This window comes from Myzus persicae, unplaced genomic scaffold (assembly GCF_001856785.1).
Source record: "Myzus persicae strain clone G006 unplaced genomic scaffold, MPER_G0061.0, whole genome shotgun sequence".
NCBI lineage: Eukaryota > Metazoa > Arthropoda > Insecta > Hemiptera > Aphididae > Myzus > Myzus persicae.
In genome coordinates this window covers 84,952-105,452 of record NW_019104168.1, presented here as the reverse complement: position 1 = coordinate 105,452, position 20,501 = coordinate 84,952, and the positions used below count along the sequence as shown (strand labels likewise).

Genomic DNA, 20,501 nt, shown 5'->3' with positions numbered 1-20,501 from the left:
AATTTAATTTGATTTTTTAAGTAACATAAAATATTTTTTTAAATTGTTAACAGATGATAACACTGAAAATTCATATTACAGGATTTATTAGGATGATCATGTGTTTGCACTTAATACTAATTGAATTAGTAAAAAAAAACACTGGCACCAACAAAATGTATTCTATAAATTATAATATAATGTAGTATTAAATCTTTATTTTTATTGTAATTTATGGTGACACCAGTATTCGGTGGAATTCTGCCCTCCTAGTGGAACAAGCCGTAAGCCCAATAATTGAATTGTTGGTAATATGAGTTATTCATATCTTTAGTTGTAGACACCCTTAATTTTTTGAAAGTTTTTTTTCAACTTGGCCAATTATTTTTGTTTTTTTTTTTCATTTTTGAAGAGATGCTGCCTTTTCATCTAGTATTGTTTATAAAAAAAGTGCAGTTTCTCTTTAGAGATATTTTGTACTGTAAATTATAATACACATTTATGTGATTTTAATTTAATATAATTTATATTGAATATAATAAAATAATAATAATATAAATATTAACTGAAAATTAAATTAAAATCTATTACCTGATTTAATGTACAATGCCTCTATTGCAAAATAGTATAATATAAATTGCATTTGGTATGTTTATTTAGCAAAATAATTGTTTAAATTAAAAAACAATTATGATATCATAATTTTAAAACAGCATTGAAAATAAAAAGATAATCATTTCATACTTTTAAATGAACTTATATCACATAAAAACAATTTAATAGCTATACAAATATAACCTTTTTAAAGGAATCTACTCTAGTCAACACAATTATTTTATAGAGTAATATACTGTACTAGAATCATGAGTTGATTTTGAGGATTTTTCTGCTTGTTGTTGGTACAATACTCAAAAGTTCTTATAACAAAAAGTGTGTTATTTTTTAGTTATCATATTTCACAATTTGATTGTATGTTTTCCTCGCTGTTATGGTCGTGAAATTTAAATGATTCACACACACTTCACACTCTTCATAGCCGAAGGTTGAAAAAGAAATTCACTTTTAATCTATAGAACTCATAAGAACTTTAAACATTCGGATACTTTGTTTATGTCACTGGGAAGATAGAGTACATTTGGGTCATGTTCCCCGTAGTAATGTGTGGTAGTTGAATGGAAAAGTTTGATATGAGTATTAACTAAATCATGTGTTTCAATTCTAAACTCAGACTTTGGTCTATTGCATGTGCATTTATCTGATGGTTTAGTTAATGCATCATCATATGTATTATGCTAGATGTCAAATATCACTATCATAATTTTTTTGAAACCTAAAATATTAAGGAAAAATACTTAACAAACTTTTATAAAAATTGAATCATTATCAGTAAAATGATGAGTGTTAGATTGTTATAGCGAATTATTTGTTGTTGTTTTAATTTATTTAACACTACCAAATACCAATACTGATGGAATCGATACAAATATCAATATATGTTACTGCCTATAGTAACAAAGAAGAATGGCTGGAAAAAAGTTAATTTTTGTTTATTTTTAGAATTTCGGTGTATTCTTTCCCGGGAATGTTGCTAGGAATTTCCAAAAAACCAACTCTATCTCCCTCAATAGAAGTAAGTGATCGCATAAAATAATTATTTAAAGTCAATAGTTTTAGTTTGTATGGACATAAGTATTTGTTAATTTGGCGTATATTTAAATATTTAATTATGCAGACATTTTTCTCAGCAGAATAAGTTTATAAATTGCAGCAAATATTGGGGCTATTGGGAATAATATACCACATACATTTTTTGTAGATTATTTATTTCAAATTATCGAAGTCGTTGGCTATTTACTCGTAAAATAACAATTTATCTCAGTTTTTTTTTATTTTGTTCATGTTAATAACGTATTATTTAATGATAATATTATATTAATATTATAATGATATAATTTATGATAATTAAAAACTTAACGCTTTACAAATAATTTGTTTACTGAAACTAGCAAATAAGTAATAATTTATGACCAAGATAATACACATCTTGTTGAATACGATTAAGACTGGGCAAGTTAACTAACTTTTTAACTCGTTAAATGAAAATAGAAAAATGTGGGATCGCGTATTAAAGACTATACAAATCCGAACTAAAAATCTGAACTTACAAATTTGGAATCTAAAAATCTGGACGGTACAAAACCGGATTGTTAAAATCTGGCGGCGACAAACTGGATTTAATATTATCATTTTAACTTAATTCATTATTATAGATAATTATTTATTTTCCTATTTTATTTATAAATAATATTTGATATTTCTGATTATTTTTTTTTATTGACTTAATTTTTACAAAATAGAATATATTTTAAATCTGTGATTTGAGAGGACGTTATAATAATAACTAAAAAACCTATGAGGGCCCCTAGCTAATAATCTTACCTTTAAATTGTATAAGAAGTTAATTCTCTCTAATTTTTAAACTTACGGTGCTAAAAGTGATCTGCCGAGCGTAAAATGTTGCTATATTACGCACTTGTAAACGGAGACAACATAAACGGCCAAACGGGTATCACTTCCTTTTAAGAAAAATATAACTATATATTATATACTATAACTATATAACTAATAAAACTTATTAACTGATGATAAGTTACTTTATAAGACAGGCAAAAATTTAACTTGGTTAAGAAGGAATCTTTTACTTCGAGATTATTTTACACGTTTATTAGGAATCGAACACAGTACCTATATTTATATAATTTAATATTACTTCAATATGGAAAAAAGTATCAAATTTTGTCGAAATATAAATAGCAATTGTAGTCTTTAGCTTGAAAGAGGCACACAATGGTCAGAAATACAAAACCTGTATTATAATATGGTAATTTTCGTTATTATTTATTAGAACCCGGTACCGTATCTGCGTCATTGCTTATTCTTAAAATGGGATTTTATATTGATTTTAGTAAATATTGTATTGTTATAAGTGCACAATTAACTATTAATATACATACTTCTCTAAATAATATACGAATAATAATGTAACTGTAAATTTATTATTGCTGGTCCTAAGTACTGCAACAACAGTGCCAGGTTGCAAATTTGCCGCCTGGGGCCGATTTTAAAATTTTTCCCTGCAACCCCTTCCCCCACCCACCAAATAAATACATTTATATACACAAGTAACAACATAATTTTGATTGTTTAATTAACATATATTATTATATATTATTATTATATTTAATAAACATATCGTAAAATCGGTAGTTTTCTAAATGTATAGATCTTAGTACTAAATATAAACAATTTTATACAAACTAACTCTCTTACCGCTAGCATTTAAGCATGGTATGAATACAAAAAGTTTTAAAGCTATTTCCACATTAGGAAATAAATCGTTTAACTTTGATTTTGTTGATGCTTGCAAGTAAATTTCATTTCTCAAAAATGATTCACTATTGTTTTAAATTTTATAAAATCTTCTCAATTTCCTGTTCTGAATCTTAACTATAAGTCTATAAATATCTACTATTGCTTTGATTTTTCTCTTAAAATATCATTGTCAATTCCTTCCACATTTAAAAAAAAAACCAAACAAAGCATTTATTTCAATATATAATATATATAATATACGTTGTAAACTTTTACTTGTTGCATCGAATCTTTCTAATATTGGAGTCCAGAGAGCTATCATAAATGAGAACTCGGGTATACAACAATTCATACACCAGTTTTCTGATCCAAACTTAAAGCTATAGTTTTCAATAAATTTAACACACCTTTAAACCAAATTTCAAACTCTTACAAACACTGTACCTCGATTACCATCTTGTAAGTTTGATTTTTCTTTTATTCGAGCTTGTAAACCGTTATACATACCAAACATATTATGTCAAGCGTTGAACATGACAGTAATTTAATTTTGATACTTAATCCCGTTAATTGCATTAATATTGTGATTTTCATTCCCATTTCTTTACTTCTATGTCCAACCGATGGAATAAAACATACGAATCGTTCAAAAATCGGTGCCACTAAAATTTTGTAGCTGTTGCAGCTGCCCCCTTCCCATCCCCTTTAACCCAGCAACGCAGAGCAATAAGGATATTGATTTTGGTTTTTATCTCTTAAGTTGTTTTTGCAGTAAATAAAAATATTAAAAATGCAAAATCACATTTTTTTAATAACCGTATAAGATCATATTTTTACAAAATTCATAAAAATAATGAAAATTGTCCTACAACAGATAGGGTAAAGCGTTAATTTCTACCAACGATAATAAAAAAAAAATTTGTACAAAACATTCAAATTCATTTTAAAACAAAGTGGATAAGTGAATGTCACTCTGCTGTACTGTAGATTACAAGTGGGTTAATGTAATGAATTGGCCAAAATATAAGTTTCAAGTACTTACCAATGAATAATATTTGTAAACTACAACAAATTAACTTTAAATCATTATTCTTGGTTATATAATAATATGTAATTTCGTCCAAATTTGAACATAAAATAACTATAAATAAACCGTGTTTATTTATTTTTCAGATTTTTTGATTACTTACAGAATTAACTACTTGTTTGCTACTTTGTTTTTAATTTTTGATCCTTAGCTATAATAGTTATATTATAAATATTTAACTACAAAAAAATGTGTACATTCTCAAATTGATATATTTTGTCAACATTTAACTTTAAATGCTTATAAAACAAAATTGTGCCTATGTATTTTTAATATTTTTCAATGGATATGTAACAATATATCAGGCATTGTATTATATTTTTAAGCTTTTTTTACCAACAAATTAATTGTCCTAAAACGAGTTGAAATATTTTGAAAATTGTATTAAGTATATGAATTGATAAAATAAATATATATTGTAAATTTCAAGTACGTACAGTAAATTCGTTTTTAAATCACAATAAAATAAGAAAGTCATTGCATTAGAAATCGAGTGAATATTCAACTCTGTAAATATTTCAACTTCAATCGCTCATAAAACTTTAATTTTTCCTTCCTGCAATAGAAATTTTTTTTTGATACATTTAGACGAACCTAAGGAATTTTGTATTAAATTTTAAAATCTTAGATATAAAAAGAAAAATTTCATGAATTTCTAACTCGAAATAATTTGTGATTTTTACGAATTTTGACAAAATTCTCAATTCAAACGCTCATAAAAAATGTAAGTTGATTTACGCTCAACTTTTTTCTTAATTTCCACTAACAATAACCTATGATGAATCTTGAATTACATTTTCAAGTTTTTTGATTAAGCGAAAATTTTTTATCGACATTAATGTATTCTATAGGATAAAAAAATACGAATAATAATCTAAAATTTCATATACCTACCCATAAATAGTTCAACACTAGTCAAAATATTTTTAAAATTTTATGGTGTATAGAAAATGTGGATATAAGCATTCAGTGAAAATTGAATGTATCTAAACGGTATTTTTTTGTTTAGAGTTACACCAAAACCCAAAATCGTTTTATTGAAACCCGGGGGCCCGTAAAAATACCTGATTTTTAAAATTTTCTTTTTTGTTTTTCCTGCCGCTTTTGAAAACCTTTGAGAATTTTTTACTTTTGACCTCTCAAAGTACCAACTAAATTTACTTTCCTACTAGAAAAGATGATAAAAACAAATCAGTAAAAAAATATGATAAATCAAATAAAAATAATATATATTTTCGATATTAAAAATAAAATATCAGTCTTGCAATATATTAATAAATGTTGTACAAAAATCAATTCAGTTGTATGAATAAAAACTTGAATAATAATCATATTAATATTTACATTAACCAAAAGTAGTACTAACTTAAAAATAAAAGTAAAGAAAATATAAAAATTTAATAAACCAATAGCCATGTTTATTAACGTTTATTTTGATGCATATTTCAGAGATAAACTCTCCGCACCTACGTTTAAATTCATACTTCGAATTTTTTTTTTTGTGTTTTAAAGTCTTTGTTGTGTTGTATGACTATTGCAGACTGCTTTTAATTTTAACACACGTTTCGGTCTGTACATATTTTAAAACTTTCGAGAACAAATGGAGATTTCGATGATGATGATGATAAAAACTACTATTATATCTCAAATGAAAAGATTCACATTCATTAATAATCTCATGAGAAGGCCCCTCAATTTTGAAGGAAATACTGAATATGAACTATAAATAATTGGCCAACAGTGCATTAGTAGGAGTTTACCATTCCCCAATTTTATAGACCCATGATCTTTGTAACGAAATAAACGTGTACTTGGGAATATCTTACACATATTTTAATTTTATCTCTAATTTCCTTACAACTATCATGGGCCTATTGAACTGACTTGTTCATTTAGCAGTTTATGGTGGATATATTGAACTATAGGGTTGACGGTTTTTTGCTGAAATACCACCGAAACAGTATACCGTAAACCGGTACACACCGTGACACCGGCGCATACCGAAACCCGTAATACCGTGGGACGACGGTTTTTTGTTACACCGCTTCTTGCTGAAATGAATGTTAATTAAAATAAATAAATATTGCTTAAAGTAGTAATGAGGAGGCTTCACTCGGATCTAATACCGGTTTCCGATTTCAATGCCGTCAACCCTAAATTGAACAATAATATTAAGACAAATAACAAACATAATATACAATTTTAACGAATATAAAATGTTCTTTATTTTCCATTCAATTAGTATTAGTTATGATTTTAGTTTAAACTCCTACACAATATTTTGTCACTGTGTATTTTTGGTATTTTTTAAATGACATATGAACAACTTATGAGGAACCTTGGATTCAATTTTCAAACTTTTTGAACCACCAAACATTGAATTAATTCTGCATGTAAATCTACTGTAAGTATTATTAATAGTAAAATAAATTACTTTAATAGAAATAATATCACAAAATAAACATATATATGTATAAGTACTATGTATGAAATATGAATGTAGAATACCTATATATGTATGTTTTTTAATTTAATCTTTATTATCTAATTAACTATTGATTACGGTTCTATACCTATTATTAAATACAAATGCATGCGATATGAATAATCAATGATATTAAATATTGGTGATACTTAAGGCACGGAAGTGTTATTTATTTGTTTTAAATCTATGTTATATACTTATGTGATTTATATATTAAAATAATTATACCCTTATGACCTAACCTACAATAATATCTTAAAAATTAAAAATTACTTTCATATAAATGATTGTTATAAATAGCTAAAAAATCAAATTATTTTGAAATTTTAATAATGTATAGAAAATGTTATTATAAACATCCGGTAAAATATAACGGTTTTAGTTTTTTAGTTACTTCAAAAAACTTAATCAATTTTGTCAAATACGTGTTTTGGGTAAAAATCCCTGTTTTTCCTTAAATGTTTTTTTAAATTTATATATATATGTTATGTCAATATAAACTATGTCTCCGAGTCTCCGTATTCCTTAGTTTTAACTCATCATTCTTCACAAAAAAATAAACATTTTTTAATTATATTGCAGTGTAGTGTACTACATGGTAGAGTTGTGCAAAATTTAATCTAGATAATTATTTGAATAAAATATTAATCTAAATAAAATTGCATTCCAATACCGCCCTAATTTGTTATGGCGCTCCTCTCTACTATCGGGTTTTTACAGAAAATTATGTAAGGTAGTCAATATTTCTCCAAAAACCTAATTAAGACGTAATTTTCATGGCCCGGTCGGCTAGTAAGAGCCAGATTAAAAATAAATTCAAAAAGTGATAAAAATAATTTTATATTTTTCCAACCACTCTGGAGTCTGGATGAGGAACACGCTGTAAACATCAGAAAATATTTTTATAATAAAAGGTTATACATGGAATTTAATACCAAGTAACAATAATAATATTATAGTATACATAATATTATGATATATTATTCACGATCGACGACGTCGCAATTTCGGAAAAAGAGTAAACAAAAATAAAAACCATTTATTAAATTTATATCCAGATGAAATATGTATATTTATATAATATATTGATAATTAAATATGTTATTAATTATTATTATATGGGTACCAATATCCATAACTATTTTATATTTACGTATACGGACATACGGTGTATTGGTGTAACGTATATAATGTTTTAAGTTATAACCCTTGATTTATTAATATTCTTAGGCATTTATTGCGGATGTATTATGTAGGTTTAAAACTTTTAACTTAAACTATTCCGTATTTTCGTTTATATAGAAAAAAATAACATTTCTTTAAAATCTTAATGTGGATGTGATTTGTAGGGGGGCGCATTGTTCATCTGCTTAGTTGCGTGGTGGGCCAGTACTCAGTAATCATTACCCTATATATTATATTATAGTCGGTACTCGGTAAGCAATGTTGTCATCCTGTAGATTAAAATATAGTAATAACCAGAATACATTTGTATTTAGTGCTGAGGTAACGCATTCTTAATTCGTATTAAAACTGACATAGTAATTCATGGTATGTAAACGCAGACACGCATAATAGTATAGTCACATGATACTACTGGGTACTGATTTAACGTAATGCATGTTTCTATCGTATGTTTTCGTTTTATTTTTTTATCGTGACACCTAGACACCCGGGAGTAGTGTGTAGTGCGCGTCAGTAGTGTTGTGTTCGATTTGTGCTTGCATATAGGAATATAATTGTACAACAGTAAAATTATAAAATATCACAGTAATTTTTAATTGTATTATACAGTGTGTGGTCGTGCAGGGCTTTATAACCGAAAGTGGATAAAAAATCTTTAAAAATAAAATAACTAACCAATGCTTAAGATTGTGAAATATTTGATGTAAGTACCCAACAAGTACATACAAAACATATTTTAAACATTTTTGACCCTGAAAAATTAAATTGATTACGCTGCTTGATGAATGACAGACATATAATATATTAATGATTAGAAATATATTGTCATGTCTGTAGACAAGCAGCTGTTATAGACGTTACAGTACCTACTTATATACAATCTTGTGACGAAGCAAACTAAATATGGCGTCAAATTCAGTACTTATTATAGACTATTATTTATTATTTATATTACTAGTCTGATATCTGCATTTATTAGTAAAAGAGTTTTTTAGTTATGTTAGGGTTGCTGCAGATAGTACTCCGTTCACAGATCAAAAGTATAAATATTTAAATTTTAATATTTTGTAAACATTTGTGGACTTGACAGGTATATACTGTGATTCTTTAGTTTTGCTGTAGAATTTTCTTACCTAATTAAGTAAAAACTGAATATTGTCTTGTTCATCATACATAAATTAATTTAATTAACAATAAATCTTTTATACTCTTTTAATAAATCATCCCAAGTCTCTATAGAATAATTTGATATGTACTTTAAAAGTTTAAAATAATTAAATTAATATTTTTATAGTTACAATTTGATGTCAGGCTTTTCATATTTAATTGGAAAATTGAAATCAAAAATTTAAATAAATTGACATAAAATATCAATACCTAACAATTTATTGAATATAAAATCTAATAACTGTATTAGTTATTAGGGTAGTAAGTTGAAATGGTTGAATAGTTTTCAAACTGAATAAAATAAAAACATATTTTTTACCAAATATTAAATAGTTTTGTAAAATATTGAATTAAACTCATTAAATTACCATACAAAGCAGTCCCTAAAATTGTGTGTAGTACAAAATTTAAAAATGTGTTATTCAAATTAAACGTTTATTGTAATATGTACAATTTTATAGCTTAACATTTTTTTTATGTTTTGATTGTTTTTTTTCCAAACCACATTTTAACTATCTACATTCTGCACAGACACACAGCAAACAATATTTTATGCTGTTATGTGCTATACTCTTATTATAGTTGTTATTATTTATTTATTTATTGTTATTGAGAGCAGCTATTTTTATTTTTATCAGTTTTGTTGGTAGTGAACGGTGATACTGTGATAGACAGTAGTATACTAGTGTTTATCTAGAATTAACCCGCATACAACACAACAATAATTCATTTTTAATTTAGATTTTACCGATTTGGAACTATGTGTGTAGTATAAAAATTTGGATATTTTAGGGACTGATACAAAGTATAGTAGTTACAATACCTAACTAATAGTAGACTTATACCAGATAATTTATTTGATGATATCTTCTTCTCCGGGAGTTTTATTGTGGCTTTATTTTAAAATTCACCAAAATTAGAAATTAAGATTCCCCTAGTTCATTAATGAAAAAATTAATATACCTAATACATCAATATTAAAATAAAATGGATATAGGCTATTGAGGCGATAAATTTGTTATTTAAGTCTGTATTAATTTAGCATGTGACCTTGCTGTATTGGGTGTTGGTTCAACATTGTTAGTCAAATTAAAAATCAAAAAATTGTATAAGATATAATATGAATTACATTTCATTCGGTAAAAATCAATCAAATAAAATTGTATGTTATTCTATGAAAATAACATGTGTTTCTTAACACAGTACACTTCCTACCACCTAATAAAATATAAAATGAACAACACAATACATATAATATATATATATATATAATATATATTATTACATTGATCTTGTGTATTTACTTGACTAAATGCCCCATACTTCACTGACCTCCAAGTTAACTTCCATAATATTATATGAATAAAAAAATAATTGAATATTTTCAGTATTAATTATTTATGTATAAATATTAACAAATAATTAATTTAACTTTTATATTTTTTAATACTCATAACAACATGTATTGTACTGATCAAATTAAGTGTACCTGTTACATATTATTACTAGGTAAGTATTATATATTATAAAGGAACATCTTTGTCAATTCATAGAACAATACACATTTCAATACAATTATTATTCGTAGGAAGGTAAAAAATGTCTAGTTATTTATGAATTATTACTGAAAAAAAAGAATTACTTTAAAATTTGGGGAGAGATATATAGCTCATTCATCTTAGGATGATAATAATGCTATTGAGGCGCTCATATCAAGCGTTTGAATTTCAAACCACATCCCTCTTATAATCTCTTTATATTTCAATAAGAAAATCATAAACACTAAAATGCATACAATCATTGAATCATACATGATTAACTAATAAGTGTCATATACCTACTCAATCCCATCCACAACATGCACTCATAGTTTATACACACAATTAATATAGAATCAAATGCAATATTCTCAGTTCTCACATGCTCTAGTAGTCTAGTACACACAAACAAGTACAGTGTAAATAAACAAGCTTCAAACACAAAATACAAATGAAAGAAAATGCCTTAAACGAAATTATATTTTAGATACTAACACAGTAAGCCGGCAGAGCCACAACAAATCTCGACATAAAAAGTCTTCAGACCTGCTCTCCGATCTACACATTTAGTTTGCATTCGATATTATACATTTAAAACTTTTAGTCAACTAAGCATTTTTAGTTGAACTATTTTTAATATGGAAATTGGTATTATATTGAAAAAATTATAAATTAATTATTATCTCAGCCTATTTGTGTCATTGGCAATAAAAAAAGGCTTACATACGAATTTAAGGAGCTATACTGTTAATTCTACTTTAAATTTTAATGTACTATTCGTAAGGCCCATCAATATATATTACACAACTTGTAGTTGCTAAAAAAATTAACTGTTAGTTAATCGTGCGATGCTAAAATTATGCATAAAACTATTTCTTTTTTCCATATAGATACAAGTTAAATAATATTTTAAATCACGATTGTTTCGCTACTCTATAATGATGTTTTGAATAAAGTGCAATAAGTACTTATCATTAACCTGTAAATTGTTAATGTTTATCGCATATTGTACCCACAGATCGAGGATAGGGGTTGCAAATGCTGCAGTAGATAATTGATTCACGAATCAATTAGATTAAAGAATGTTGAAAAATGCCGTTACTTACATTTCAAATACAGTACTGCCACTACGACATTACGAATTACTGCGACTACATTTTGGAACCCCTACCTAGGTACCTCACCATCAACTTTGAGTTGACGAATGCGTTCCTTGATTAAAACACATGCTCACATTGGCTAGACGGAACCACCTCCATGTGTTTTGCGCCGGAACAACGATTTTTGCAATTCCACATTCTACGGAAGCGAAAGGCGTTTACTTAATTTTATATTTTTCTCGTCCGTTCGGCGTTTGTTGATACTCAACATTTCCGTTATTACAGTTCTCCGAGATGAAGAACGTCTATGGAATCCTCCTGCTGTGCATCCACCTCGGTGAGTACCACTTTATCTACTACTTGTTCTATGCACTTAACCAGGCCGCGCATGGAGAACCTTGACCACGTCCCATTGAACGTATGTTGTTGAGGTGACGTTTAAGTCAGATATGTGGATGGTCTAAATCCATATCCGTTTTCGACTGATAATGTTTAAGCTGTCATACAACCGACTACGGTTACGGTCTGTGCATGAACATGTTTTGCTTGCTTTGTCAAATCTGGATGAGATCTTTTCTTTGAAACTATTGTCATACTGAGCAAGTAACAACAAGAATGATGTGACCATTGCTAAATAACAATTTTTTAGCCATTAGTTCAACTGACCGACTTGATTGTACGGTACAAGACAGTATGTTGATTACTGTATACACTTAGGTTGCATATTTTGAAGTCTTATTTCTCTTCTGGCTGTTAGGCAACTACCAAAAAATACTATAGGTAGGTTACACTTACAACTAACATATTATATAGTGTTTGCTGTAACAAGCTAGTAGAGCTTTGCCTAATGCATTTTGCATGCCTATTATACGTAAGCAACATAATTGAAATTAGACATCCGATCAGTGTCATTCTTATGGAGTGCACGGGGTACACTTGCAACCTCCTGATATTATATTGTAACAGGTATAAAAAAAGGCATTTTTTTAACTAATTAAATTCTTGCTGGAATTTGCTTATAAAATATTTTAAGATTTTAAAATAAAAATTAATTAACAATATTTAGCTATTATCACAATTAAAAGATAAAACTAATAAAACTTACAGCTTACAACTCTAATATCATTATTAATCGCCTAAAACTTTTATCTTCTTAGTATTTATATAGAATCGATTAAATCGTTAGTATTGTTAGTCCTTGATATATTGTGTTAATTACATTATAATAAGACCTGTTATTTTTATGCCCTAAAAATTTTAATTAATGCACTGCTAAAACAATGCATTTTTATTTTTAATAAATTTGTCATAAATTTTGGTATATCTTTTTTTTTTTCTGTTTGAACCGACGGCGCCGCGGGGACTGCTTTCGTATTACTTCCGCAACGCCGCCATTTGGTATATCTAAATGATAATAAACATTTTAAAGGATAGCAAAAAAAGTGTAACAGAAAAAACTAATTGTTTAATCTAGAAAAACCTGTATTTACATAAGTTAAACAATTTTTTTTATATAGGTTTAGATTATAATATATTTATTTACCTATAGGTACATAGTTAAGTTTAATCAATTTATATAAAAGTGCAATTTTGGATTCTTAAACTTAAAAAATACTTCTACATTTAAAATTGTCAATAAATAAAAATTACTTTTTATTATCCAAAAATACATGAAACGTATATATTATAAATTGAGCATATCTTGGTTTAATTTGAAAAGCAGTTCAAAGTGCTTTGAAATTGCAGCCAAATTATTATTAATAATTATGAATTTTTTACTAATTTAATAGGTACGCTTGCACAGACTAACAATATTGTCAGTGCATTGGAACATAAAGTTGAACCCCAAAGGCATAGAGGTACTAGACAATTTTAGAAAAAAAAAAGAAATAAGAATGACGAATTTAACATTATGAATAGTACATTTAATTTAATTGTTTACCTACTTTAGTATCTTTAAAATCCATTTATATCATTTAATTTGTAATACTAAGTTAATATAATATGATTTATGAAATTGAACGAACAAAATACCATGGCCACTATTACAGTTATAAAAACACATACCTATCCCGCCCCAGAACCAATTCAGAATTATACCACTGCCTCTAACTCAGCCTAATTTTAAGCGAGTTTCATGCTTGTGGTGTTTGTTATGCTAGTTTGAACTTTTAGGTAGTTATAAAAAATTGTCTCATTATTGATAAAGAAAATGTTTGACTACTGTTTGAAAATGTTCAATAACTGTGTCACTGTTACTAGATGATGTAGCTTGGTTTTTAGCCTGTTATTTATTGATACACATACAATTTAAAGTTAGAATGTATTTATCTAAGTTTTATTTAAATAACATTTCTTTTTGGTATAAATATATTGTATTTTTATATGCAATTAATATTTATATGCATTTTTTTATCAATTATTTAAAATATTATATGGTTTATGTTGAGCAAATTTTATATTAATCTAATGAAATATAAAAGGCAAAGTATACTGTTGCCGGGACTGTAACTAATTATAAAATAATAATCTTGAGTACCATAAAACAGTTATAAAACACTGTTGTTTACATATTAACAGAAATTAATAATAATAATAACTATTAAATATTTATAATAAATTTGAACACATTTTATTTTCTTAAAAAAATAGGCAATAAGTAACATTAAAAACATAACAAATTATAATGTCTTATAATATGTAGTAATGTGTAGTTCTTTTAAAGCACTATATTGTGCATTTGTTTCTTCCTATCTGGAATATGGTGTACTGATCAGAAATCCTCTTACTTTACATCAGTGTTTCTTAACCTGTGTTCCGCGGAACCCTAGGGTTCCGCAATTCTCACTTAGGGGTTCTACAAAAGCACTTTATCTACATTACCTATCATATATACTTTTTATAGATAATTTTCATAGGGGTTCGGCATAAAAACAATATATTAATTGTTTGGTGTTCCGTAATATCAAAAAGGTTAAGAAACACTGCTTTACATGACTCTTACCAGCTTGAACGTGTTCAAATTACGTTTTTAAAGTATGCATCCTTTGTTCTGAATATTACACTTCGCACAATTACACACCGATATTAAAAAGATTAACTTTAGATACATTGAGTAACAGAAGAATCAATGCCAATTTAGTTTTCTTATCCAAACTCATAAGCAGGGAGAGTGATGCTCCTTATCTATTGGCTATGGTCAATATTAATAGTTCCAAGTGCTAATTTGCTTAAATTTTTTCCATTTCATATCCCAATGTATGCTACTAACTATTTATGCAACAGACTCGTCTTGTGAATGATGCCGTTAGCCAATGAGGCCCATAATGACTCCTAAACTATTTTTAATGCCTTTACTAATTTTTCTTTTTTATCCTTATTATTGAAAATAACAGGAATATTAATGTTTGAATCATTGTATATTTTGATGTGATATTGACAGACTTCTTCCTTTATTAAGTCAACATTGGCGAAGTTAGCCAATTTTGATTTTACATCAATTAGAGATTATATAAATAGAACACATAACATATTTTATTTAAATATTAAAAATGTGAGGGTGCTGTATAATCTTATTAAGAAGACCAATTTAATTTTATCTTTAGCTTATTCTCAAAGGACACCAATGATATCGCATATTACGCAACAACGTATAACAGATATTGGCGATACGACTGAATTGACATGCACAGTTTTATATGCTTCTGATTTCAATATTTTGTGGACTAAGATTGACAAAGAAAGATCTACTGATCCTGTTACGTTTTCATCTGGAAGTACACTTATCATCAGGGATTCAAGATTATCATTGAGATATGATATGCATAGCAATAGTTACTCATTACAGGTATCTATATATATTTAGACATAATATGATAATTGACATTTTTTTACCAGCAATAATTTTTATTTTCAGATTATTGAAATCCAAGAAACTGATGCCGGTTTCTATCGCTGTGATGTCAATCTTGGGATGAACAACAAATTATCAGCTGAAACCGAGTTAGTAGTACGGAGGCGCCCATTTATTTCTGACAACTCAACTAGATCGTTGATTGTAAACGAAGGTCAACCAGTAAAACTAGAATGCTATGCTGGTGGATACCCTAGTCCAAAAGTTTCCTGGAGGCGAGCAAACAATGCAATTCTATTTAATAATATTTCAATATATCGGTACCAAATATAATTTAATAAAATAATTATAAAAATCAAACATTCATGTTCATTTAATCTTCTAGAGGAAACATTTTAAAAATTGATTCTATTACAAAAGAGGATCGAGGAACGTATTTCTGTGTTGCTGAAAATGGTGTTGGTAAAGGTGCTAGGCGTAATATTGCCATAGAGGTCGAATTTGCTCCAGTCATAACAATTCCTAAACGTCACTTGGGACAAGCTTTACAGTATGACATGGATCTCGAGTGCCATGTTGAGGCATATCCTCCACCAGCTATAATTTGGTTAAATAATGGAGTACAACTAACCAATAATCAACATTACAGGTATACTGTTGTATCATGACTATTTTTTATTAATTTTTTTACTAATGATTTATATTTAATTATTGATGTTTTCGAGTTCATGTATAACAATATTATATTTTTTTTTATTACTCACTAGATCAGGGATTCTCAAACTGTGGTAGTACCCTTGGGGGTAGGAGTCTGGCCAACAAACCAATAAGGAAAAAATTCTTTATAGTCTTTAAATTATTTTATATATATTTTAGTTTAGTAACTAAGAAGGGGGTACTCAAAAAAATGTATTCATAAAAAGGGATACAATGTTTATAAGAGTTTGAGAATCCCTGCACTAGATATACACTTTTTTAGATACACAGTTTTCTTTATGTTATATAATTAATATGTCTAATAATTGTACTCGTGTTTATATAATAACTCCTGGGCCTCCACACAAGAATACTTAGCACTGCCCAGTATTCTTTTTTTTAAGAAATAAAGTAATACAAATAATTATAATAAAATTTGAGGACTCTAAAACGTTTCAATGATCCAAATGATCTAATGAAATTTTAAGTGGTTTTTCCTTAATTTTCAGAATATCACATTTTGCTACCACAGATGAAACAACAGATACTACAATACGAATCATCACAATTGAAAACCGTCAGTACGGAGATTATGTCTGCAAAGCATCAAATGTATTAGGAACTACTGAAGTCACAGTTACTCTTTATGGTAAATATTGTTTCCATTAATATGTGTGCTTATGACAGCCCATAACAATCAATATTGACAATGTTATTGACCAGATTTATATGTGCTTAAAATCTTAAAACTAAGATGTTTTTATGCTTTATAATTTCATTAAAATAATCTTTTATAATAAGCATAAATATTCTTTTTCATAGATATGTATTAAATATTGAAAAATGAAATTAAAGTAACAGTTTATAATAATTATAAGATAGTTTAAGTTAAATTAACCCTAATGTTTAAAAAAAAATTCAAACAGTCATATTGATTAGGCATATTTGGTTGTAGCTCGCCCTGTCACATTTCGACTTCTCTTGAAACCAGACTCAATTTTCTCGATGCTCAACCCGAGTCTGCATCCATAGTCGTTCCTCTCCAATTGAGTATCTTATCAATAATATGTTTGCATTTATTTATTAACCCTTACATTTTTATAAAATATTCAAATTAAACCCCAATAGGTCAATATATTTCTAAAACATTTTTCACAAAATATTCTTTAACTTTGAAATATGCTTTCTTATGCGCTGAAAAATGTTGTACATCAGTTCATAGAAAAATTAATCGTTGAGATTATCCAATTTGAGCTGCATACACTCAGTAAAAATATTTAAAAACATAAAAATCTGGTGTCTATAGTCAGTCTCATGAGAGAAAGGTACTATTCCGTTCATGGCACATGCAGACTGAATTCCTCACTAATGCCGAACCATCAAACAATCTGATCTAATACTATTCAATAATTTCCAAACCTGCTATATATTTTTTTATGTCTAGCACAATAGAAGTTTAACTTTTTATGGTAAGAGATATGTAGATCAAATCCTCCTATATTTGCAGAGTACACATTTATATTTATTTTATATTTATTTTCATCAACTTACTTTATTAACTATTTATATTTGTTTATTTTACAGAAACTATCATACCAGTGTGCCCGCCAGCCTGTGGCGAACTATCATCATTGCACTTAAAAAACTCCTCTATCAAAATGACTAGTGCTTATGTTCCTTTCTTGATTGCTATTTATTTATTTTTTGTGTACTCCAACTTTTAAATTATCATACCATTTATAAAAAAATGTATTAATGAGTTACGAACATTATTTTTCCTCTAATTTTCCATACATATATTTTGTTACCATTTTTGATTTTAGATTATACAAATGTCCAAAATGTATTTTATACAACTGTTATTTGTGCTTTTATTAAATTAAATTTCTTAGTATTAAAAAATTAAATCAAAATGTTAAGCATCAAGACTGCAGTTCTAAATATTATATGTAGGTTGGAAACCCTGTAGATAAATATTACTTACTATTTGTATATATGACTATGCACTATGAATATAATATTATACTTTAATGCTTATATTTTCTGAATTTTGTCTATTGTAATATATGCCAAAAAAATATCATAGAATAATGTTAAAAAAAAATTGTTTTTATCAGTTTTGTGTATTTTATTGAATGGTGTTACAACTCTGGTGTTATGAGTTACAATATAATACAACTAAAATAATTCACATTGCAGAATCTGTACTAAGTGTGTACAAGATATATTTTTTTGGTATTTATTGAAACGGATTTTCTAATATTATTTTATTCAAATCTAAAATATTCGACTACTAGATGCTTGTAAAGTTCCTCAGAACGCTTGAGTGACCTCTAGTGACGATTTTTTTTACTCAAAATACTAAGTTGACGTAATTTACACTGACTTCTTAAAAGTATTCTATACAATCGACCACGGTACCTTGATTTTCTTTCTAGATAGACTCCGAGTTGGTGATCCACTCTTACTTGGTTAAAAGCTTAATTGAGCGATTGTAGGCAGTTCGTTAATCTCTTCGGTAAATCCTCCAAACTGTTTTAAGTCCTTACTGGTATTCCTCAAGGTAGCCACTTAGGTCCCCTTTTTTAAAAATATTTTCATAAACACCGTTTGCCTCACTAATTACTCCATGTCGTATTTTACTGTTTCCTGATGCCATCATTTTCTATTCTATTTCATCTCTTGATGACTGTACATTTCTCCAGAATTCTTTAACAAAATTTGCTAAATGATGTAATTCGGCTAATCATTAATATCAATAAATATAAAGCAGCGGTTCTCACACTTTTTGGTTCACGGGACACGGAGCACTCATGTTCCTAAAAAAAAATTACGGAGCCCCCAAAATTCAGAAATGTCTATTTGAGACAACAATAATTCATAGAAAATGATGTTGTTTATAAACAAATATGTGGATTTATAAATAGTTTACAGTTTTAAACTTTAAAATAATACATATTGGTACGGTCCAAATAATATTGAATACAAGTATAAAAATTAAAAATGTAACTAAGAAATATAATAATAATTTAATAATTTGAATTTAATTAATACAGATGATATATGGGAGCCACGGAGCCCCTAGATTACTATCGCGGAGCCCCAGGGCTCCACGGAACACAGTTTGAGAACCGCTGATATAAAGTATACATTTCATCGCACCAGAGATTTTATTGAGTTTGATTCTTGTTTTCAAATTCTGAAGATCTAATAATATCTTCTATTTCAATAAATGGTGTTAATAATGGTTCAGGAGAAAGTAACCATGTTAAATCAATACTATGACTTGGTTGATTAAATGTAGAAAATACATTAGTTTTTATATTGCTACAGGGCTGCTACCAAGTCACTTTTTGTCACTTTTATCACTTTTTTGAAATACTGTCACCTTTTGTCACTTTTTTTGCTTTTTCATAAAAATAGTCACTTATTGTCACTATTTTGTGTAACAATAGGAGATATATTTTTTTTTAATCTAGATATTCAAATTAACAAAGTTGAATACAAAAAAATCATAAAAATTGTTTTGAAAATATCATATCATATATTCTGTTAACATCATAGATAATAAAGATTCTTTATTATCTATGGTTAACATGCCTAAATTTTATTTGTATGTTGTTAGCACTGGAAATAAGATTGTGCATGAACCATAGATAGCAGAACAAAACTAATAATAGAATATTAAATTAATATACTATGAATATGATTGTAATATTATTAATTAATATAATAGTCATATTTGTTATTATCTATTATCACTATTTTTTGTATAGTTAGCCTAGCATAAAATACGTTTTATTTTATTACGGTTTACTGGTTTAGTGTTTAACTTTCACTTGTAAGTTGTAATTTGAACTCAAAGGTTATAAAACTAAAATCTCCAGTAAAATGGGAAAGTGTACTGTGAATAAAGTGTGGTTTGAAAAAACTGATAGTCATGGTTACAAGATATCAGAATGGGCTAAGGAAGTTGACAAAACACAAATATTTTGTATTGTTTGTGCAAACAATATCTAATGTGAAAAAAAAGGATATC

General features: G+C 27.3%; 1 protein-coding gene across 5 annotated transcripts; it reads left to right on the top strand.

The window, feature by feature from the left end:
- The first annotated feature begins 1,586 nt into the window (after window positions 1-1,586).
- Window positions 1,587-18,501, top strand: LOC111039575 (lachesin-like). Of its 5 annotated transcripts, none has more exons than XM_022323140.1 (7): window positions 1,587-1,609; window positions 11,832-12,250; window positions 15,519-15,760; window positions 15,830-16,086; window positions 16,152-16,415; window positions 16,972-17,111; window positions 18,047-18,501. In XM_022323140.1, the coding sequence occupies exons 2-7, from the start codon at window positions 12,208-12,210 to the stop codon at window positions 18,184-18,186; spliced, it is 1,086 nt and encodes a 361-aa protein (XP_022178832.1). In that variant the 5' UTR covers window positions 1,587-1,609; window positions 11,832-12,207; the 3' UTR covers window positions 18,187-18,501. The 5 variants fall into 5 exon arrangements, with proteins under 5 accessions (XP_022178832.1, XP_022178835.1, XP_022178833.1 ...); XM_022323141.1 differs by lacking the exon at window positions 1,587-1,609 and adding an exon at window positions 8,299-8,811 and having other exon boundaries at window positions 11,989-12,250; XM_022323138.1 differs by lacking the exon at window positions 1,587-1,609 and adding an exon at window positions 8,299-8,811.
- Window positions 18,502-20,501: the final 2,000 nt, after the last annotated feature.

Coding starts and splice junctions, on each gene's coding strand:
- LOC111039575 (XM_022323140.1), top strand. CDS start 12,208: ATGAAGAACGTCTATGGAATCCTCCTGCTGTGCATCCACCTCG. Junction 12,251..15,518: donor CCTGCTGTGCATCCACCTCG/GTGAGTACCACT, acceptor TTTTATCTTTAG/CTTATTCTCAAAGGACACCA. Junction 16,087..16,151: donor AATAATATTTCAATATATCG/GTACCAAATATA, acceptor TTAATCTTCTAG/AGGAAACATTTTAAAAATTG.